Genomic DNA, 23,663 nt, shown 5'->3' with positions numbered 1-23,663 from the left:
CTGTTAAATCATGAAAGAACTGTGATTAACCACATTATTTTAGAAAGCTGAGTTAAATTTCACTAGCCACACCCTGATTACTGCCAGACCTGTTGAGTCAAGAAATCACTTAAATAGAAGCTGTCTGACAAAGCGAAGCATGCTTAAAAAGCAAAACATCATGCCACGATCTAAAAGAAATTCAAAAAAAGATGAGAAACAAAATAGTTGACACGTATCAGTCTGGAAAGGGTTATAAAGCCATTTCTAAGGCTTTGGGACTCTTAGTGAACCGCGGTCAGAGCCATTATACACAAATGGAGAAAACTTGGAACAGTGGTGAACCTCCCCAGGAGTGGCCAGCCTACCGAAATTACTCCGGGAGTGCAACGCAGGTCATAAAAGAATCCAGAACAACATCTAAAGACCTGCAGGCCTCACTCGCCTCAATTAAGCTCAGTGTTCATGATTCAACAATAAGAAAGAGACTGGGCAAAAACAGCATCCATGGGAGAGCTCCAAGACAAAAGACACTGCTGACCAAAAAGAACACAAAGGCTCATCTCACGTTTGCCAAAAAATATCTTGATTATCCCCAAGGCTTTTGCACAAGTATTCTGTGGACTGATGAGACAAAAGTTGGACTTTTTGGAAGGTGTGTGTCCCGTTACATCTGGTGTAAAACCAACACAGCATTTTATAAAAAGAACATCATACCAACAGTCAAACATGGTGGAGGTAGTGTGATGGTCTGGGGTCAGGACCTGGACGACTTGCCATAACTGATGGAAACATGAATTCTGCGCTCCATCAAGTCAAGTCTGCTTTATTGTCAATTCTTCCACATGTACAGTACATACATACAGAGAACTGAAATTGCGTTACTCTCAGACCCATGGTGCATGCAGATAACACTAACAGTAGAGCCCAAAAATCCAGATAGATCAGAAAATCCTGAAAGAGAATGCCCAGATGTCAGTGTGTGAGCTCAAGCTCAAGCAGACTTGGGTTATGCAGCAGGACAGTGATCCCATCACAACAGCAAGTCCACCTCGTAATGGCTCAAGAAAAACAAAAAATAAGGTTTTGGAGTGGCCAAGTCAAAGTCTGGACTTAAATCTGATTGAGATGCTGTGGCATGACTTTAAAAACCCTCCAATGTGGCTGAATTAAAACAATCCTGCAAAGAAGAGTGGGCCGAAATTCCTCCACAGCGATGTTAAGGACTCATTGCCAGTTATCACAAACGCTTGAGTGCAGTTTTTGCTGCCAAGGGTGGTACAACCAGTTATTAGATTTAGGAGGTGATTACTTTTTACGTAGTGCCAGGCAGGTTTGGACAGCTTTTTTCCCTTAATAAATGAAATCACCATTTAAAAACTGCATTTTGTATTTACTCGGGTTATCTTTGTGTAATATTAAAATTTGCTTGATGATCTGAATCTTTCAAGTGTGACAAATATCCAAAAAATAAAAAACAGGAAGGGGGCAAAAACCTTTTCACGGCACTGTACATAAGTTTGTTTGCCACATTTTGACACACAGCACACAGTTTATGCAGGTTAAAAACATCTTCTTTCAGGGCTGCATAATTAACAAAATTAAATAAGTGATTATCAAATCATAAAGGCTGTGATTTAATTAAATGTATTCACTTTGTGCTTCAGCTGATTACATGCTGGTGTTTGTATTAGTATTGTCATTGTACAGTTGTAATATAAAAAATAGTATAGTAATATTACAGTAATATAAGTATTATATTTAATTTTTATTTAGTAATATTTATCTATTAATAATAAGTATATATTTTGTGTTTAAATTGCACTTCAAATCCCAAGCACTTTTTTTTAAATCAGAAAAATTGCAGTTAGATTAGTTTTTAAAAAAAAATCTAAATTATGATCACTTAATGCAAGAACATTTAAACTCTTCCATCCATAGTGAGTTTGCAAGTCACAATTACGAAACTATGAGGATACTAAAATAAAAAAAGTGTGCACAATGCCGTGACCTTCAAATCCTCGAGTGTCAATTGGATCCAGTGAACACCATAGTAGGGTGCTATGAATGCGATATTCTAAGACCCTGAACAAAGGTCTAAAATAACAGAATTGAATATAATTTGTAAGTATGCATGTTCTGACAACAATACCTTGATACTGATGTTGTTAAAAGGATCACTTGTTGATCCTAATCCTTATGTTAAAAGATTCCAAATGAAAAATGCACCACTTGCAACAATGCACACCACAGCATTTGCAGCACAAAGAGCAGCTGCTGGAGCCTCTCACACTACAGAGGCCCCCTTCTACAGCTGTCTGAGACCCTCTGAAAAATGCAGTACGGTTATCTTTGTCCTCAAGGATAGAGGAAAAACAATGGGACGTCAACAAGAAGTGCAAGAGGTTGAGGTCTAACGGACACAAGCCATGACAATTGAGCCGTTAGTTCAAACAGCACAAAAGGCCAGCTGTTGGGTGTCTATTGCCTCCATCTAAAGACAGACTTCAATTATTTGTCACCTTTTCTTTTAGACCTTAGCTAATATGACTGTCTCAAGCAATGACATTGGAACGACGTCTACAATGTGTGCAAAAGTTAAACCTGATATCTCACAAAAAGTGTGCAGATGTTACTTTGACAAAAGGGTGATTATGATTAGCCGTGAGCTGACAGTGGTACTTTAGATAAGTGGAGCTGATTAGCATCTTATATAAGAGAACAACTTCCCTAAGTAGTCACCTCTTGAACAAACTTTTAAAATCTCTGCCAGTGCATTAAGCTTTAATATTAATTGGATGCGTCACGTTAGCTCTTTGCAAAGCTTGCCTTTCTGAGAGAAAAACCACAATGGAGAGACTGAACAAGACAGTAAAAATTGTTGTAGAATACCATCACAGATTCACATTTCTCATATGTCAAGAGGTGTCATGCTCTACGAGGAAGGGATCTGAAATAGACTACTGTTGATCTTGTTGACACGAGACAACGTCGTAAAAGGAGCTCCTAATTAGGACGGTGTTCATGATTCTTTAAAGCAACATGTGTGTTCTTTTGTCCTTCCTCCTTAGAACCTATTGTTACATCACACCATATATGTCAACCGCCGGTGAACATCCTATGCCATCCAATCATTTGAACGTTTATTTAGTGGGACCAGGGTGGGGCATCCACAGTTTACCACCATTTTGGGATCAGTGACTCGCTTTAAAAAGGTAGCATCAACTCTGGAGGGACGCAACACACAGGACAACCCAAGGTAAGAGCCTCCAAGCAGAAAGATCTCCTGGACCTCACAATCACTGCGTCCAGAGCTGACACAAAAAGATATAACCATTCTAATTTTGGGTTAATGATCAGAATCACATCATTCTGAAACAATAATGAGTCTTTTGTTTCGTCCTTAGAGTAAAACCAGCTGTGCAGTTAAAGAGTACAGAGTTTGACAAACACAAGGTGAGACGTTTTGCATCCCCTACAGAACTGAAATGCATTTGTTTATCATTTGTGCACCTGTGATGCCAGTTACGTGTTGTTAGTGCTTCTGTTGACACTAGGACGTTATATTTACAAGGCTGTTTGCTTCTAGGTTTCAGAATGTCTGACGCCGTCATGGCAGAGTTTGGGTCTGCTGCTTCCTTCCTGCGTAAGTCAGAGAAGGAGCGCCTGGAGGCCCAAACTCGCCCCTTCGACATGAAGAAGGAGTGCTTTGTGCCTGATCCTGAGGTGGAGTACGTCAAAGCCTCAATCACCAGTAGAGACGGTGACAAAGTCACTGTTGACACTGAATTTGGAAAGGTAAGGACGCTTTGTTTATCAGTATCTCACAATAGTTAGATTTGCTAAGGCTGGCACCACTCACAATTTCTTCAGAAAATTTTTACAATTTTAAGTTTAAATGTGGATTATCTATTGTTTTTTTACAGTGTAGTTGTGAGCTCACTTGAAAGACTTGTGTAAAGTTATAATTTCTATTTCAACAGACTCTGACTTTCAAGGAGGCCGATGTTCACCCTCAGAACCCGCCAAAGTTTGATAAAATTGAGGACATGGCGATGTTCACCTTCCTGCACGAGCCCGCTGTGCTGTTTAACCTCAAAGAGCGTTACGCAGCCTGGATGATCTACGTGAGTGATGAATGAGAATCTACTGCAATTATTAGCTTGTATAACTGTACTGAACTGATTCATCTCCCACATTACAGACCTATTCAGGGCTGTTCTGTGTAACTGTCAACCCCTACAAGTGGCTGCCAGTGTACGATGCCTCTGTGGTCAAAGCCTACAGAGGGAAGAAGAGGACTGAAGCTCCTCCTCACATCTTCTCCATCTCTGACAACGCCTACCAGTACATGCTGTCAGGTTAGAAATGTATTTCACATTTATTCAACTAAACAAATTTATACTGTATAAAATATACATAAAACTTTTTTCTTTGTGAATTTCACCCAACAGACAGAGAGAACCAGTCTGTCCTGATCACGTAAGTCATTTCAGCCTCACTTGTTTGTGAGATTAAATGTGTTTAAATGATAAAAACGTTGACCGTTTTAATCCACAGTGGAGAATCCGGTGCTGGAAAGACTGTGAACACCAAAAGAGTCATCCAGTACTTTGCCAGCATTGCTGCTGTATCTGGGAAAAAAGATGCAGCTTCTGAGAAGAAGGTGAATATAGCCACTAAAATAAGACTATGAATATTACTTCATTTTAAAATGTTATTGTGTTCATTTGAAGATTTTAAAAATGAAATGGTTTGTTTATAGGGTACTCTGGAGGATCAAATCATCCAAGCTAACCCTGCCCTGGAGGCCTTTGGCAATGCCAAGACCATCAGAAATGACAACTCCTCCAGATTCGTAAGTCCTTCCTCATAGTGGAGAAAGCATTGGTGTATAATGCATATAATTAATATATATATATAGATATATAAAAAAATTTATTTTCTAACTGAACAGGGTAAATTCATCCGAATTCACTTTGGTGTAAGTGGAAAACTGGCTTCTGCAGATGTTGAAACTTGTGAGTATGCTTTATATTATCACGGTTATGATTGGAAAACTATAGTACATACAGATATATTTGACACAGCCATCATTTTGTGAATTTTCCTAATTTAGATCTGCTGGAGAAGTCTCGTGTCACTTATCAGCTCAAGGCTGAGAGAGACTATCATATCTTCTACCAGATCCTCTCCCAGAGAAAACCAGAACTGCTGGGTAAAATTACCCGTCACATCTATTGCATTACTGTTTCTAATTAGAAGAGCATTTTCTGATCTATGTTCCCATTTCTCCTTAGAGATGCTGCTCATCACCAACAACCCCTATGACTACGCCTACATCTCCCAAGGAGAGACACAAGTGACATCCATTGATGATGCTGAAGAGCTGATTGCCACTGATGTTAGTAACAGATCTCTATATCAAACAAAATATACATAAATTAGAACTGTTGTGAAGTGCCACAAAAAGGATAATAAAAGTAGACTTATATTATTGCTTTGTCATGCTGCTTTCAAATGGCAGGAAGCGTTTGATGTGCTGGGCTTCACTGCAGAAGAAAAGGCAGGCATCTATAAGCTGACCGGTGCTGTCATGCACTACGGCAACATGAAGTTCAAGCAGAAGCAGCGAGAGGAACAGGCAGAGGCTGATGGGACTGAAGGTAAGTGATGCTGTACAATCATTACCACACTGCCACTGATGACTTTTTGATAAATGGTTCTAAATTTGAAAAAAAAAAAACCTTTTCTTTACGATGCTGACAAAGTCGCATATCTGATGGGCTTGAACTCTGCTGATCTCATCAAGGGTTTGTGCCACCCGAGAGTTAAAGTAGGAAATGAGTGGGTCACCAAGGGACAGAGTGTCCAACAGGTGAAGAAAATTTATATAATGTAAAATGTAGAGCTTTGAAATCATGTTACAACAAAAAAGCAATTTTTTAATCATTTTTTAAATGTTCTTCCACTCCTTTCAGGTGTACTACTCTATTGGTGCTCTGGCAAAGTCAGTGTACGAGAAGATGTTCTTGTGGATGGTTGTGAGAATCAACCAATCCCTGGACACCAAACAGCCTCGTCAGTACTTCATTGGTGTGCTGGACATTGCTGGATTTGAGATCTTTGATGTAAGATTACATCTACTGATTATTGTTATTCAGTAACTTCAGTTTTTTGTTACTTTGCCATTGGGAGTATATCTGAATATTAATATATCCCACCTGCAGTTCAACACCTTTGAGCAGCTGTGCATCAACTTCACTAATGAGAAGTTGCAGCAGTTCTTCAACCATCACATGTTTGTGCTGGAGCAAGAGGAATACAAGAAGGAGGGCATTGAGTGGGAGTTCATTGACTTTGGCATGGACTTAGCAGCTTGTATTGAGTTAATTGAGAAGGTGGGGTTAAATGCAGAAATATTAATTATAATTAAAACATTTGTTTTGTGTGTTCTTGCTTTTTCATATTGTTTACACTATATTTTTTCCATTATATTTTGTTCTCTGTAGCCTATGGGTATCATGTCCATCCTTGAAGAGGAGTGCATGTTCCCCAAAGCCAGTGATGCAACATTCAAAGCTAAGCTTTATGACAACCACTTGGGTAAGAATCCTACTTTCCAGAAGCCCAGGATTGTCAAGGGTAAACCAGAGGCGCATTTCTCCCTGGTTCACTACGCTGGCATTGTTGACTACAACATTTCAAACTGGCTGGTGAAGAACAAGGACCCTCTTAATGAGACTGTGGTTGGACTCTTCCAAAAGTCTACTGTGAAGCTGCTGTCGTTCCTGTTTGCTGGATATTCTGGGGCTGACTCAAGTGTGTACTGACCTTCAGTAAAATGTTTTTCTGGGTTTGAACTGTAATGTGACATGCCAAAACACTTTTATTTTAAACATTCTGTTGGTTTCAGCCCAAGATGCCAAGGGAGGTAAAGGAGGTGGCAAAAAGAAGGGTTCGTCTTTCCAGACTGTGTCAGCCCTTCATAGGGTAAGGATTATTAAAACAAATGATCAAAACAAAAAGTTCAAAACTGCATACCTTACAATGTAATGGTTTGTTTTTCAATTACAGGAGAACTTGAACAAGCTGATGACCAACTTGAGGTCAACTCACCCTCATTTTGTGCGTTGCCTGATTCCCAATGAGACTAAGACTCCTGGGGTGATGGAGAATCCTCTTGTCATGCACCAGCTGCGCTGTAACGGTGTGCTGGAGGGCATCAGAATCTGTAGAAAGGGATTCCCCAACAGAATCCTGTATGGAGATTTCAAGCAGAGGTGAAAAACCTGAAAGAGACACTAAAATAAAGACTGAAATAAACATTTTAATGCACAGGGGGTAAAACTTTGTTACTTTTGTACCTCTTGTTAGATACCGTATTCTGAATCCATCTGCCATCCCCGAGGGTCAGTTCATTGACAACAAGAAAGCTGCTGAGAAACTGCTGGGCTCATTGGACCTTGACCACAGCCAGTACAAGTTAGGACATACTAAGGTATAAAATATTCTAACAAAATTTCTCTTCAAATAGCCAGTTCTAATTATCATAATGCAGAAAGTGTTACAAAAAAAATTAAAAATAAAAAAAATAAACGCAAATAAATATTGACATTTTTTGTAAAGGTGTTCTTCAAGGCTGGTCTGCTGGGTACACTTGAAGAGTTGAGAGATGACCGTCTTGCTCTCATCATTACTGGGATTCAAGCAAGAGCTCGCGGTATTCTCTCAAGAATTGAGTTCCAGAAGATTGTTGAGCGCAGGTTAGTATAACTGTAATGTCTCATTATAATGAAGAAGATATCCATCACTTTTGTCTATGTTAATATACACCGAATTACTTTGCAGAGATTCTTTGTTGGTGATCCAGTGGAACGTACGTGCCTTCATGGGTGTCAAGAACTGGCCCTGGATGAAGCTCTACTTCAAGATTAAGCCTCTGCTGAAATCTGCTGAGACTGAAAAAGAAATGGCCAACATGAAGGAAGAATTCACCAAGCTGAAAGAGGCTTATGCAAAATCTGAAGCCCGCAAAAAGGAACTTGAGGAAAAGATGGTTTCTCTTCTCCAAGAGAAGAATGACCTTCAACTTGCAATGCAGTCTGTAAGTCAACATGGAAAAACAACATCTTTCGACTTTTCACAAATCCAAAAAAACAAAAACAAAAAACACTATAAATTCTCTTTTTTTCTCGCTCTGATAGGAGCAAGATAATCTTTGCGATGCTGAGGAGAGATGTGAGGGTCTTATCAAGAGCAAGATCCAGCTTGAAGCCAAAGTCAAAGAGCTGACTGAGAGACTGGAAGATGAAGAAGAAATGAATGCAGAGTTGGTTGCAAAGAAACGAAAGCTGGAGGATGAGTGTTCTGAGCTCAAGAAGGACATTGATGATCTTGAGCTCACTCTGGCCAAAGTAGAGAAGGAGAAACATGCCACTGAGAACAAGGTTAGCGGTTATACCTTTTATAGTTTTTTCAGCATTACACATTTTTGAGTGTTTACTGATCTAATGCTCTTTTACTTAGGTTAAAAATCTCACTGAGGAAATGTCAGCACTTGATGAAATCATTGCTAAACTGACCAAGGAGAAGAAAGCTCTGCAGGAGGCCCATCAGCAAACGCTGGATGACCTCCAGAGCGAGGAAGACAAAGTCAACACACTCACCAAAGCCAAAGCCAAGCTGGAGCAACAAGTGGATGATGTGAGTACAGCAAAATCACACTCTAAACACCTTAAGTTTGATATTTGTTATGTTTTACAAGACAATGTAAATTCATGATATTTTATATAATAACTTGAGGGATCCTTGGAGCAAGAAAAGAAGCTGCGCATGGATCTTGAGAGAGTAAAGAGAAAGCTGGAGGGTGATTTAAAATTGACCCAGGAGAGCATTATGGACTTGGAAAATGATAAACAGCAACTGGACGAGAAGCTGAAGAAGTAAGAACATGTCAAACAATTCAAATACATTTTTTTTTATGGACTTGGAAAATGATAAACAGAAAATGGACAGAATCAAATAACTCCTCAAACTTTTTTTGACATCACATTAAAGGAAGTGATTTGGATTGACAGCAAAATTGAGGATGAACAAGCCCTTGGTGCCCAGCTCCAGAAGAAACTGAAGGAGCTGCAGGTTTGTTTAAATCAAACAAGGACGAATAATTTAAAAAGAATAACTGAAATGTATTATGATTCTTATTAAAACCTTATTTATTCTCAATTTCTAGGCTCGTATTGAAGAGCTTGAGGAAGAGCTGGAGGCTGAGAGAGCTGCTCGTGCCAAAGTTGAGAAACAGAGAGCTGATCTGTCCAGAGAACTGGAGGAGATCAGTGAGAGATTGGAGGAGGCTGGTGGAGCCACTGCTGCTCAGATTGAGATGAACAAGAAACGTGAAGCTGAGTTCCAGAAGCTGCGCAGAGACCTTGAAGAGGCCACTCTGCAACATGAGGCCACCGCTGCTACACTGAGGAAGAAACATGCCGACAGTGTGGCTGATCTGGGAGAGCAGATTGACAACCTTCAGAGAGTGAAGCAGAAGCTGGAGAAAGAGAAGAGTGAACTGAAGTTAGAGCTTGATGATGTGGTCTCCAACATGGAGCAGACTGTCAAGTCAAAGGTTAGTGGCAACAAATAAGACAGATTACATGAGACTGAAACATAAAATCAGTATCACTCACTTTTTAAAATATATTTTATTAGAGCAACCTGGAGAAAATGTGCAGAACTCTGGAAGACCAGATGAGTGAGTACAGAACCAAGGCTGAGGAAGGCCAGCGCACTATAAATGATTTCACCATGCAAAAAGCCAAGCTGCAAACTGAGAATGGTAAGGTTACAAAATATAGCACTTTTAGTTACAATTTTCGGTTTAAAATATTTAAATTAGTCATAACTACAAAAAACACTTTTTTGCCATTTCAGGTGAACTGTCTAGACAGGTAGAGGAGAAAGACTCCCTGGTGTCTCAGCTGACTAGAGGCAAGCAGTCCTACACTCAGCAGATTGAAGACCTCAAGAGACAACTAGAGGAGGAAATCAAGGTTTGTTTTGCAAGCCATTAACTTTTTCCGGAAGTTGAATCCTTTTTGTTACAAAGTAGTGCACCAGAAACCACATCCAAGCAACTGACTATTTTTTCTTTCAGGCTAAGAATGCCCTGGCCCATGCAGTTCAATCTGCTCGTCACGACTCTGATCTTCTGAGGGAACAGTTTGAAGAGGAGCAAGAAGCCAAAGCTGAGCTGCAGCGGAGTCTGTCCAAGGCAAACTCTGAGGTGGCTCAGTGGAGAACCAAGTATGAAACTGATGCCATCCAGAGGACTGAGGAGCTGGAGGATGCTAAGTAAGTAATGGGAAATATACTATTTGGTTTTATGTTTATTTTTGTCACCATTAACAAAAAATCTCCTCGCTGACACAATTAGGAAAAAATTGGCTCAGCGTCTTCAAGAAGCAGAAGAAGCTGTGGAAGCTGTCAATGCTAAATGCTCTTCACTGGAGAAGACCAAACACAGGCTGCAGAGTGAGATTGAAGATCTCATGGTGGATGTGGAGAGATCCAACGCTGCTGCTGCTGCTCTGGACAAGAAGCAAAGAAACTTTGACAAGGTAATACAACAAATGAATGTGAATATTTATTACTTTTGACTTACTTTGATAACTTTATTAGTAATTAAATAAACATCTAAATAAATGCCTGACAGGTCCTGGCTGAGTGGAAGCAGAAGTATGAGGAGTCTCAGAGTGAACTAGAAAGTGTCCAGAAAGAGTCTAGATCTCTGAGCACTGAACTCTTCAAACTGAAGAACTCCTATGAAGAGGTCCTGGATCATCTTGAGACCATGAAGAGAGAGAACAAGAACCTCCAAGGTAACTAAATTCTGGTTACCTGCAGAATCAACAGATGATGTCTTCAGCATAATCTTGCTTAACAGTTATTTATTTTCTGCCATAACAGAGGAAATCTCTGACCTCACTGAGCAACTTGGAGAGTCAGGAAAAAGCATCCATGAGTTGGAGAAGATTAGAAAGCAGCTGGAGCAGGAAAAAGCAGAGATCCAGACAGCCTTGGAGGAAGCTGAGGTAACCTTAAATGATCATTTCTTTTTTGTTCACATAAGGCTGATTTTGGACAAAGGACTTAAAAACTGTTTCACATTTAAAGGGCTCACTTGAACATGAGGAAGGAAAGATCTTGAGAGCTCAACTGGAGTTCAATCAAGTAAAGGCTGATATTGAACGCAAACTGACTGAGAAAGATGAAGAGATGGAGCAGGCCAAGAGGAACCAGCAGAGAATGGTTGATACTCTTCAGAGCTCACTTGAGTCAGAGACTCGCAGCAGGAATGAAGCTCTCAGACTGAAGAAGAAGATGGAGGGAGACCTCAATGAGATGGAGATTCAGCTCAGCCAGGCTAACAGACAGGCATCAGAAGCCCAGAAGCAACTCAAGGGTCTGCATGGACATCTCAAGGTATGATGAATCTCCTACTAAGATTTTAAAACTTCAGTGAAATCCAACATTGTTCTTCAGCCTATTCATTTATAAAACTTCTGCTTCACAGGATTCCCAAATGCAGCTGGATGACGCTCTGCGTGGTAATGATGATCTCAAAGAGAACATCGCCATCGTGGACAGACGCAACAATCTGCTGCAGGCTGAACTGGATGAGCTGAGATCCATGGTGGAACAGACTGAGAGAGGAAGGAAACTGGCTGAGCAGGAACTGCTGGACGTCAGTGAGAGAGTCCAGCTCCTGCATGCACAGGTAATACATTTCAAATATTTGCTCAATTTACAGAGTTATCATTACTTTCACCAGTGAACTGTGACATTGGTGATCTTATATGGTATAAATTATTTTGATGCAGAACACCAGTCTGCTGAACCAAAAGAAGAAGCTGGAGGGAGATAATTCTCAGCTTCAGACTGAGGTTGAGGAGGCAGTGCAGGAGTGCAGGAACGCTGAGGAAAAAGCCAAGAAGGCTATCACTGATGCTGCCATGATGGCAGAGGAGCTGAAGAAGGAGCAGGACACCAGCGCTCATCTGGAGCGCATGAAGAAGAACATGGAGCAGACCATCAAGGACCTGCAGCACCGTCTGGATGAAGCTGAGCAGATCGCCATGAAGGGAGGCAAGAAGCAGGTCCAGAAACTGGAAGCCAGGGTAAGCTGCTGATGTTTTTAAAAAGTTTTTGTTTTTCTCGTTATTAAACTACTTACTTTATTTTATTAGCTAACCATCTTGCACATCTCTTAGGTGAGAGAGCTGGAAAATGAGGTGGAGCTGGAACAGAGAAAGGCGAGCGAGTCTGTGAAAGGAGTGCGTAAATATGAGAGACGCATCAAGGAGCTCACCTACCAGGTCACTTTCTTTGCCATACAAATAAATGCTTTTTTTTTATTCGCACCATATAGATTACAATGAAGTCACTTTGTCTGTTTACAGACCGAGGAGGACCGTAAGAATCTGGCACGTCTTCAGGACCTGGTGGACAAACTCCAGCTGAAGGTCAAGTCCTACAAGAGAGCTGCTGAGGAGGCTGTAAGTAAACAATGTCCCTCAGATATTGAAGTATTGGCGTCTCTGTATTATTTTTTAACAATATGTTCTCGTTAATGTGTTTTTCAGGAGGAACAGGCGAATGCTAACCTGGGCAAGTTCCGTAAGATTCAGCATGAGCTGGATGAGGCAGAGGAGAGGGCTGATATTGCTGAATCTCAGGTCAACAAGATGAGAGCCAAGAGCCGTGATTCAGGATCCAAGGTAATTTTTCTGTCCAATTAAAAAATATGATATAGTACACTACTATGATACTTACATTCTCTTTGCTCTCTTATTACAGAAAGGACATGATGAAGAGTAATCCTCCACTATAAAGTTTCTTTTTGCTGTGAAACCACATTCATGTACTGGTTCTGATGTGGCAATAAAAACTGCAATTCTAAATTCTTGCGTCTGTGGCTTTGTTTTCCATTTCTGTTTTATCATTCAGTCTCACCATGTATCTAAAGTGCAGAAGTGGGCATTAAATATATTAAGAAAAAAACAAACATGATGTAAATCTATTAAGTCTGAGAGTACACTATATTGCCGAAAGTATTGGGACACCCCCTTCTAATGAACAGGTTTGACTACTAAAGTAATTTCCATGAGTACAAATCTTAATGTTAAAGCATATAATGATATTCTACGTGCACTTCGTTAAGCTAACTGAGACTTGTTATAGCACTTGGATCATTGCTCTTTTATTGATTTTGATAGCTTCCATTCCATCTCTTTGGATAAAAGCGTCTGCTAAATGACATGTAAATATTCTAGAAAATTGTGTGCTTTTAATTATATAAAAACAGTTAGGACAGGACCCTTTTCTATTCTAACACGTCAATGCCTCTGTGTATGAGGCAAGGTTCAAAAAGCAATGATTGATTCAGTCAGTGTGTAAGAACTTGACTGGTCTGCATAAAGCAAAGTCCTAATCCCAGCTGAACACCTCTGGTGTGACTTCAGCCGAAAACTCATCACCAAACACCAATGACTTGTACATATGGGTATACTTTGGGACACTTCCAAAAATGTTGCAACATAGATGGAAATATAATTTTTAAATACATGAATTATGTTTCCATCTCTGTTGCCACAGTTTTGGAAATGCCTTTTCTGTTCTAAAGAAGGGGGTGTCCCAATACTTTTGTCCATATAGTGTATGTATTGGTTTTTGGCTCAAGGTCTGCATTTAAAGGGATAGTTCACCCAAAAATGTAAATTTTGTCATTAATTACTCACCCTCATGTCGTTCCAAACCTGTAAGACCTCTGTTCAACTTCAGAACACAAATTAAGATGCATTCTGAGAGCTCTCTGACCATCTCATTGACAGCAATGTAATTAACACGATTAACATCCAGAAATGTAGCAAGAATATCGGTAAAATAATCCATGTGCATCTTAGAATGCATCAAAAATATCTTAATTTGATTTCCGAAGATGAACGGAGGTCTTATGGGTTTGGAACATGAGGGTGAATAATTACTGACAGAATTTTCATTTTTGGGTGAACTATCCCTTAAAGTCACACCAGAGGTGTTCAGCTGAGATTAGAACTTGGCTTTCTGCAGACCAGTCAAGATCTTTCACACTCACTGAATCAATAATTTCTTTTTTTTAATCTTGCCTTATACATGGAGTCCAAACTGTTAGAAGCACACAATTCCCTAGAACATCATTATATGCTTAAACATTAAGATTTGTACTCATGGAAATTACTATAGAAGTCAAACCTGTTCATTAGAAGGGGGTGTGCAAATACTTTTGTCCATAGTGTAAATATGTCTAAGTGTGAGCACTACAAATGTTGTGGGTTTCATATATTTGAAGTATAGCATATTTTACTATACAAACGCTTTTTCCATAACTGATTACAATACATTACCTGGCTGACGTATGGTACACAAAATTATTTAACCAAAATTCATTAAATACCCAATTTCATTCTGCAGCTTGATTCAAGATATCCACGTCACCAATGATGTTGTCACTATTTATTCTGAGCATGTTGTGGTTGTTTAATTACAAGATATGAACAGACATAAAAAAAAGACATACAAATCAGTAATTCACTTACTAAGTGACTCATTAAAAATAACCGGTTCATAATGTTTTTGTTGTTTCTCCCTCACCACGAATAGGAGGAAAAACTTGGTGCTCTTTTGCACCTGACGAAACTCTCCCTCACCTCGAATAGGATGGGAGGATTGGTTTTGTTTTCTAATTTGTGTATGAAGTTTTATCGTATTGATGTATTGTTTAATGTTAATATTTTAATGTATTTATTTTTTGGTACTTACCTTTGTAAATCGTGAGCTGTCCGCTGTGTTAATGATGAATCCCAAAGCTTTAACTTACTGTGACTCTGAAGAAACTGCCTTTCTTTCCCCATTTTGACTTTTAAGCATTTCCTCAAGTGAAAATAACCTATCAATAACGATATTTGGTTTAATACAGATTGTATAGACAATATATTTATCCTGCATCAGATTAGACGTCTTCATATAACGTTACGTTACTAGATTTCGTTCGTAAAATTCACGTCTTTGTGGTTTTAAAATCACTTTGCGAGTTTGTCACCTAATTAAAAATACTGTTAGCAATAACAACATGTAATTAAGCACTTTAATAATCGCTTAAGTAAATTTAAAACAAAAAAGCTTAAGGTGTAAATAAAATGTCGTTACGTAACGTTACCGGTGCCACATCTGACTGCTGTATTTTTCTGAATAAAAAAATCTTTAAACTTTAAAACTTTACAAAAAATAAACAACATAAATATTCTATTTAATTGGTTCAACTGGATTTCAACACAAACTTTGTACCTTGAATGTTATATCGTCGAAATTAAGCTTTAGAAAATCTGAGGAGAAATTAAATTCCTTGCCGTTGAGAAAGTTCCCGCCGTGCCGTAAACTGAAGTCACGCGCAGAAGGCGGGAAAGTTTATGTCTGACGTCACGTGATCTCGTGCTGGAAAATTACTATCTAATATTTACAAAACAAAAAGACAAGTACCGAAGTACGGTAGTGAAATAAATGTAACATTTTAAGAAAAAAAGATGGAGATGTAGGACTCAATTGTCCGATAAAGCAATGAAAGAAAATTTGCAAAATATAAATAATATTAATAATTGCAAAACTGCAAAAATAATATCTACTTCACTACAAAAATATGAAAGGGTAGGCTTATATTACAAAATATGAAATTAACCAGTGTAAAAATCCTTACCTTTTCACCTTTGTTTCCCCAAAATAATGCCTTGAGTAAATAAATAAATAAGAAAATTAAAATCAATATCCTGTCTTTATAAAAGATTTTCACCAAGTCATACTCGTCCAGTTTTTAAGGTTTTTCTGAGAATATTGGAACATGATCTTTACTTAATATCCTAATGATTTTTGGCATACAAGTTTTTTTGTTTTATTTGTGATGCATATACAGTAAATACTTCAGATCCTGGAGACAAGAGACATTTGCTTTAATATGTAAAGATCAAACCCAACCTACGGAATGTTTTAAACTTTATTTTATTTAATGTTTAATAATCACATCATAGTTAACAATTAACCACAATAAACACCTCATTCAAACAAAAAAAAATATATAATGAAATTCAATTTTCATGGAAAAACTCAAAAAAAAAAAAAAAAAAACAAAGGACCAAAACCGACAAAACCCTTGCAAATGATGAGTCTGACAAAAAGCCTGCATGATCTCTTCATATCACCTTCTTACTGCATCTCGAGAAACCCACACTACTGCACATTAATGTCATGCTTCTTTAGGGTTGTACATCTTTATGAGTGTAATTAGGTTCCAGGGCAACATTACTCCCAAATAAGAAAAACAAAACAAAATCATAACCGTAATAATATTAATAATAACAATAATTGGACCTCTCCTCTCCATGCTTCAACAGGATGCCCTGGTCCTTTATAGCACAATAAAATCTGTGCAATTGAAACACATTCAATGCAATCCCCCCATTTTAGTTTGACAGTGTTATTCTGAATATCTTTTTCTTGTAAGACTAAGATTCATAGAAACATAAAGGGTTATTAGAAGTTATTAGAAGACGTTAAGAGGACATGGGCTAGATATCGAAGCCCATCTGGACGTGACCCACCTGGCATCATCTGGGCATAAGTGCTACCAAGCTTGCCACAACATTAAACACACAGCCACCAAATACATGTGCTTTAATATAGTTTAAATACATTTGTTCTCTGCCTTTTCCATTGAAAAAAATGCAGGGGCAAAATGACAGTAATAACATAAATAATAGCCGTTAAAGGTACATAATATCAACCCTCCGCTTCTTTAAGCATTGCAGATATCTTTTTCATGCCAATATTAAATGCATTCACAGAGACAGCAGTAAAACCATAGGGATATAACTGTAAATACATGTAAAGAGGCTATTTATGATTGTTCTCAGGGTTCATTCAGGGACAGGGAACAGATTCAAATCTGACAAATGTGAAAAAAAAAAAAAAAAAAAAATGTGAAAAAATTAATATTTTTGTTTATATATTTTTCTTTTAATAAAAAAAAAAGACTATAAATAATAACCGTTATTGCCCAAAAATCATCAATTCGTAAATTCATGCAACCATTTTTTGGCATCTTCCAACAATTCATATAGGTGAATTATTTAAACAATCTTTAAAAATGAGAATACACAATGACGTTACACTGACTGTCCTACTTGTATTTGTTATCTAAAACTTATTTCAAAAACTGCATTTTCTGACAAGGACACGCATTTGATCAAGCGCATAATATTTCATGATCTGAATGCTTTATGCTGTCATGCACGATGTAGGTTTCTAAAAGTTAAAATCTGGGCTCTGTCTTATTGCTTTGCATGTTCTGGGATTAAAGAGGTCTGATGAGAATAAGCAATAGATGCAACCGTAACTGTCATACTCATAAAAGAAAAGCGTGCTAAAAATAGTCTGTCGGACCTCCGTACCGCCCAAAGCTGATGAAGAAAATAACACAAAGAGAACGTCCTCTTACCTCATTATTACACCGAAAGGACACTAAACCAAGCAGCTACATGTCAAGCGTGTGAGTCTGTGCGACCTCAAAAAGATAAACTACTGTAAAATGCTACAAGAGAAATAAGCTACAGGCTCCGCCGTTAAAACCCCGCAGGAACCTTTCATGATCACACTATAATGCCAAGCTTTAACTCTTAATAAAGACCTGCAGAAATAAGAGAAGAATGCAAACCACCACCAGACTCACTCACAGTTTCACTGGTTTCTCATAAAGCAACTATTAAAAGTACGTAAAAGGTTTCAGGCTGTGACATTCTGTCTCTGCGTCCCTCCAAAGGCAGGATGCGATCGGTGCCAGGCACAAACTCAATCCTCACTTCCATATAAAAACATACTGTACCTACTGTACATGAACCATTCAGTGCTAACAGAAACCCCTCGTGCAACAAGTCAACATCTACTTCCTTCACCTTGTGAAAAAGAAGCACACTTAAGCATACTTTGAAAAAGAGTATTAAGGAAATAATACACTTTGAAAGAATATAATTGAGTGTCAGTGTTTTCAGACACGTAATTGCATGGTGTAACATGGTTTAAATTTATATTAAATGCAATAAGCTACACTTAAGAATGCTTTTTTTGTCCCACTTAAGTATGAATTTAATACATCTTTACATGCAATTTCATAAGTCTTTGATGGCTAAAGTGTAAATGTATGTAAAACTAAATAATAGTTTAAGGTCACGTCTGTTGAAACTTGTATGTCATGTATATTAAACAAAGTTTAAGTTTTGATGGCTCCCAGTGGCTGTTCGTGGTATGACACCCTAAATAAAATCTCACAGGAACCTCAATTTTTTTCATATCAACTTCAAATTTGGAACATAGCTTATTTAGACACAAGACTTTAATTTTATACCAATTTTAGAGTAAAACCTGTTATGTAAAATATTTATAATTTAATTTTATACCAATTTTTTAGTATATCATGTTTTGTTTAAAGTACATTTAAACTTCTATAACTTTTTGATACTTTAATTTTTTTTAAAAAATCCACTTTTGCCAAAATCTGCTAATTTTCTTCTTTAAAAAAAAAGAGACCAATCTTAGGTGTTCATAAATTACAACAATTTAAGTTTGGATAGTGCACTTTAATGCCTATTTTAAAAAATGGGGGGTGACAGTAAATATATTTTTAATTACACATTTGTATTGAAGTTGCAGTTTAGTAAAATAAATGAAACCTAAATATTGCAGAGCACGTAACGATTAAATCAAATGTTAAAAATCCAGTATTTTACACGTGCTTTAGTATGTTAGTCAGCACATCAAAATAAGTGTACTTCTTTAAAGATTATTAAAATAATAACTCACATTATAGCAAAGAGTGTTTAAGTATGTAGTTATGAAAGCATACTTTAAAAACACTTAAGTGGGCTTTTATTTCAGTAATATAATATTCAATATATTAAATGTATTTTTAAGATTTGAGGTACACTATAAGTGCACTTCTTTTTCCATACGTCCGCCTCAGACCCTCTTCACGTTCCCGAAGCCGTCTGGAGCTGCGTTTGACACTATGAGCGCGGTTTGCTGTGCGTTTACGTGGAGTTTAATGTCTTATAGGCATTGTAGGAGACGTTATATTGCTTTACAATAACGAGGAAAAGGAAACATCCGCTGGTCAAGAAAATAAAACGACGAGTCAAAAGAAAGCGTTTAACAACACAGTTCAATGCTACAGTATTCACTCAAACACACCATCACGAATAGTTTTAGAGAGATTCAGAAAGCCTATGTGCTTTTAAGTCAGCTCTACCGGAGGTCAAGGGTGAGAGAGGGTCACATGACAGCCCTGTATGCTGAATGAAGCTGCCTTCAAATCAAGCTGGAACGACTGTGCTTATGAGACGAGCGCCAACGAAAGCTGTTATTAGCCATTTTAAGTGTAAATGTTCCATAAAATACTTGTTTAGGCATAAAGGGATGTTCACACTAAATGTTTAATTGAGAAGTATTTTGTTGAATTTGAAAATTAAAAGTTTGGTAAGCTCTGCGAAGATGTAAGATGTGAAGACATAAAACCAATAAAAAAAAAAAAAAAAACCTGAAGAATTGCATTTTATTACGTTGAATACATTAAATGTCGAATTATGTCTTTAAAGATGCCACTGTAACAATTATGTTTTGTAGTAGTAAATAAAACTGTAGATTTTATAAGAAAATGTTTCTGTTTTGCATGTTTAATTAATGTGTTGAATGTAATTGTGAAACTTACTAGCAATTTCTGAGTGGAAACTACATTGTAAAAAAAAAGGGGAGGATCAGAGAGCTCTCGGATTTCATCAAGAATATCTTAATTTGTGTTCTTGTGGGTTTGGAAACGACATGAGGGTGAGTAATTAATGACAGAATTTTCATTTTTGGGTGAACTATCCCTTTAATGCACATCATTTGTGCTTTATTTTGTTGCTTTGGCACTAAAAAAAGCTTGATTTTGTCAGAAAGTGATTTTTTATATATGATCACATGGTAGATAACTCGTAAGCACAATCTTCCCATGAGGACTTGAAGGCAGCGAGAGATGATGTCCAGATGGATCCAGATGTGTTTGTATGTGGTGATCAGATGGGCATGTGCAGGTTTGATTATGAATACTAGATCCATGCTCTACAACAAGTGAGTTATGAGTAGCGTGAGTTTAAAGTGTAACCTCAGAGTTTACAGGTTTCGCTCCCAGCCACCTTTAACTATGAGCATTTTTTGCACATCCTGATGACTGCAGTCTGTACAGCCTCACCGACAGAGAGCACACCAATCACGTGAGTCTTAGCAATGGAAGGAGGCGGGGTTTAAAGAGCAGCGGACCAATGAGAAGACAGAAATCACGTCCGGAGTCCGGTGAGCGAGCCGACGTCGCCCCCTTGTTCCTGGGAGGAGAGGAGGGCCGGGGTGGTGTGAGAGCGAGGGAGGCCGGCGGTCGAGAGGGAGTCGTTGAGCGAGACGCTGCTGCGGAGGAGGTGACGGTGGACAGGGCTGTCGCCCGAGACGGGCCAGGTGATGATGTCAGCGCCGTGGTCCGTGCGAGAGCGGGCGTTCTCGCGGAAATTTAGCTTGAAAGACTCAATCTGCATCAGAGAGTGTGGAGAAAGACAGGACAGAGGAGGGACAGGACATAAAGAAGGGGAGGAGAGGAAGCGGTCGGGGGGAAATGAAGAGGGCAGAGTGATAGCAAAAAGTCGAGTTAGATGCCTGAAAAATAAGAAGAGGTCAAAACGGTTTGGAGATCAGAAAACTGTGCTTTAAAATCATCTGTTCAGTGCAGAGGTCGACCGATTGATTCATCTGCACCAATAACAGACTATTGTACTATGATTGAAGTGAAACGTTCAATTTGTTTTAAACAAACCTAAAAAATAATAAAAATTTTTATTCATTTTTATTGTGATTTCTTTTTTTATAAATGAAATGTCATATTAAATTTTTTCATATTTTGACTTTACTTAAAAAAATTAAATGTGCATTCAATGTTTTTATTCCATATTTTGATCTCACTTAAAAATAAAATTCATACTCCATGTTTTATTCAATATTTTGATTTGAAAATTTTATATCAATAACCTAGGATTTAATATTTTGATTTTACTTTAAAAAAAAATGTTACATTCAATATATTTCTTCAAAATTTAGATTTTACTTTAAACAATAAAATGTAACATCAATGTTTTTATTTAATATTTTGACCTGATTAAAAAGATAAAATGTTCATTCTAAGTATTTATTCATTCATGTGTTTTGTTTTTACTTAGAAAATTTAATGTTACAATGTTTTTAGTCAATATTTTGATAAAGATAAAATATATATTAAAATTTCTATTAAAGATTTTGATCTTACCTAAAATGTTTCTTTAAAAAAAAAAAAAAAAAGTTTTAAATTTACTCTAAAAATGTTATATTCAATGTTCTAATTAAATTTTTGGATTTTACTTAAAAAAAATGTAAATGCTACATTTAATGTTTTTATTCCATATTTTAAAATGTTAAATATTAACTAAAATGTTACTTTTTTTAGTTAATATTTTGTTTTAACATTTTGAATTTTCTCAAAAATTTTATATTCAATGTTTAAATTTCAAAAATTTGATTATACTTAAAAAAAAGTTACATTCAGTGTATTTATCCAATATTTTGATGATAAAATCAGACAATTTAATCAGTAATCAGACCCCCCCCCCCCTAAATGTGATGATTGGTTTTACACAATAAATCGGTCGAGCTCTTGTACAGTGATAAACCAGACAACGCAATAACAAACAATTCACATGCAGCATAAAATTAAGAGCTAAAGAAAAAAAAAAGCCACAAAGTAATAGTGTGTATGAACTGATGGAGAAATAAATAATACTGAGCAGTAAATGTGAGGAATGGAATGTGAATGTGGTGAATGAGAGTCTTCGGTTCTAAAGGGCCTCTAGTCTGAGGGGGTTAGTCTTCTCGGGTTTCTCGGGCCGGGTTACACACAAACTTACTTGTTTCAGGGATGAGCGAGTCCAGGCCCTGTGGGTCCCGGAGCTCCTCACTCCTGCAGGGGGCGCCCTCCTTCAGCCCATTCTCCTGGGCAGGGCCTGCTGACGGCTGGGTGGCCGAGACACCACTAGAGGGAGCCCCGCTACCCTCAGCAGTCTCCTGGGCCCCCTCAGCCTAGAAACACACAGCAGGGCATCAATACAGAGATGAGGGGGAGATGGAGATGGACGCTTGGACACAATATAAAACAATCCTTGCGTGGTGAAGGAATATGACTGATATACAGCACCAGTTTAGATGTACTGGTCTCAATTCCTGTTTGATAATTCAAAGTTTTCTGTTTAGAAATAATTCATTTATTTTAAAAATATTTTAATGTAATAATATAATTAATATTTAAATGTATAAATATTATATATATATATATATATATATATATATATATATATTTATTTTATTTTTTTTGGCGTCCAGAATTATTGTTTTGTTTTATATTTCCATCACTACATTACTTTTTTTTATTATAAAATGAAACTCCACACTGGTACGGTATATCTGTACAGTGAACAAAGCAAAACTTTACAATCAAAAATCATGACAGAAATGTAATGACTGAATTTCATACATATAGAAAATAATCAACTATCAAGCGGAACGGAATTCACCTTCAATTTCAACTTTTCATCTTAAAATCACGATGATGAATCCATGCAAAAACGGAGATGCATGCCAATCATATGCATATGCAATTACTGAAAAAAAGCTTTTTAATAAATCTAAACTTATGTCAACAAAGGTTTAAAACTACGATGCTCATATAAAACAAAAGTTTTCATCCAAAATAAAACTTGCAGTACACACTGTACTGTAAACTGCAGCATCATTCTGTTAAACATGCTTCATTTAAACTCGTTTAATATTTATTACACATGTAGCAAAAAGTCCAAAATTCATGCTGTTTCCAGAAGTGTTAGTAAACGTGTGTTAAAGTTTAAAAACAGTATCAGTGTGAACAATCACAAATGTGTGTTCAGAGTGGATGGATGCAAAATAATAATGGGCGGAGCGAGTGGTCATGTGACTGAAATGGATGGCTATAGGCTGAGGGGCAGGTGACATCATCACACATCGGCCTGAACCCAGCAGAGCTGACAAAAGTCCTTACTCTCGTCTTTAAAATACCAGAGGAATGAACTTTTCCTTTCATTTTTTTTTTTTTTTTTTTTTAACACATAGTAAGTGATTTTTTTGGGGGGTGGGGGGCTGGAATGAAAACTGTAAAAACACATGGACTTAAAACACAAAAGCATGAAAAATAAAATCTCATATCAGCATGTTTTAAACTTTCCATGCAAGTGTAATATTACTTACCACTGATTTAAAATAAAACAGCTTTTAAAGGAACATTTCACCGAAATGTCATCTTTTAAACATCCCTTTTATACTATACAGAAATCAGGAGAGTTTCCAAACAACATGATTAATAACACAACCTTATATACTGCTGATTTGCATAATAATAATAATAATAATAATAATAATATTCAAAATGCACCATTTAAATTAGAATCTGCAGAGGACAGGAACGTGTA

The 23,663-nt window shown here is 37.3% G+C and overlaps 3 protein-coding genes across 3 annotated transcripts in view; 2 read left to right on the top strand and 1 right to left on the bottom strand.

Moving 5' to 3' along the window:
• LOC109050376 overlaps positions 1-12,935 on the top strand; it is a 69,528-nt gene extending 56,593 nt beyond the window's left edge. The window contains 10 exon segments of the mRNA XM_042752234.1: positions 10,412-10,595; positions 10,691-10,856; positions 10,945-11,069; positions 11,152-11,460; positions 11,552-11,755; positions 11,859-12,155; positions 12,249-12,353; positions 12,438-12,533; positions 12,621-12,755; positions 12,835-12,935. Of these exon segments, the coding sequence (XP_042608168.1) occupies positions 10,412-10,595; positions 10,691-10,856; positions 10,945-11,069; positions 11,152-11,460; positions 11,552-11,755; positions 11,859-12,155; positions 12,249-12,353; positions 12,438-12,533; positions 12,621-12,755; positions 12,835-12,855 (1,642 nt within the window). The 3' untranslated portion in view covers positions 12,856-12,935.
• Positions 3,137-8,954, top strand: LOC109050374 (myosin-6-like). Its single transcript, XM_042751670.1, has 24 exons — positions 3,137-3,238; positions 3,387-3,435; positions 3,569-3,777; positions 3,963-4,106; positions 4,184-4,340; positions 4,434-4,461; positions 4,540-4,645; positions 4,745-4,837; positions 4,937-5,000; positions 5,099-5,197; positions 5,280-5,383; positions 5,507-5,644; positions 5,738-5,857; positions 5,961-6,110; positions 6,210-6,380; positions 6,492-6,801; positions 6,896-6,972; positions 7,057-7,262; positions 7,357-7,480; positions 7,609-7,745; positions 7,831-8,086; positions 8,187-8,429; positions 8,509-8,685; positions 8,779-8,954. The coding sequence occupies exons 3-24, from the start codon at positions 3,577-3,579 to the stop codon at positions 8,926-8,928; spliced, it is 3,255 nt and encodes a 1,084-aa protein (XP_042607604.1). The 5' UTR covers positions 3,137-3,238; positions 3,387-3,435; positions 3,569-3,576; the 3' UTR covers positions 8,929-8,954.
• Positions 12,936-19,907: 6,972 nt separating the features above from the next.
• LOC109053217 (microtubule-associated protein 4) overlaps positions 19,908-23,663 on the bottom strand; it is a 61,494-nt gene continuing 57,738 nt past the window's right edge. The window contains 1 exon segment of the mRNA XM_042751689.1: positions 19,908-20,672. Coding sequence (XP_042607623.1) covers positions 20,430-20,672 — 243 coding nt within the window. The 3' untranslated portion in view covers positions 19,908-20,429.

The sequence above is a fragment of the Cyprinus carpio genome, chromosome B24, assembly GCF_018340385.1.
Source record: "Cyprinus carpio isolate SPL01 chromosome B24, ASM1834038v1, whole genome shotgun sequence".
In the NCBI taxonomy this organism is placed as follows: domain Eukaryota; kingdom Metazoa; phylum Chordata; class Actinopteri; order Cypriniformes; family Cyprinidae; genus Cyprinus; species Cyprinus carpio.
This window is presented reverse-complemented; position numbering and strand designations above follow the sequence as displayed.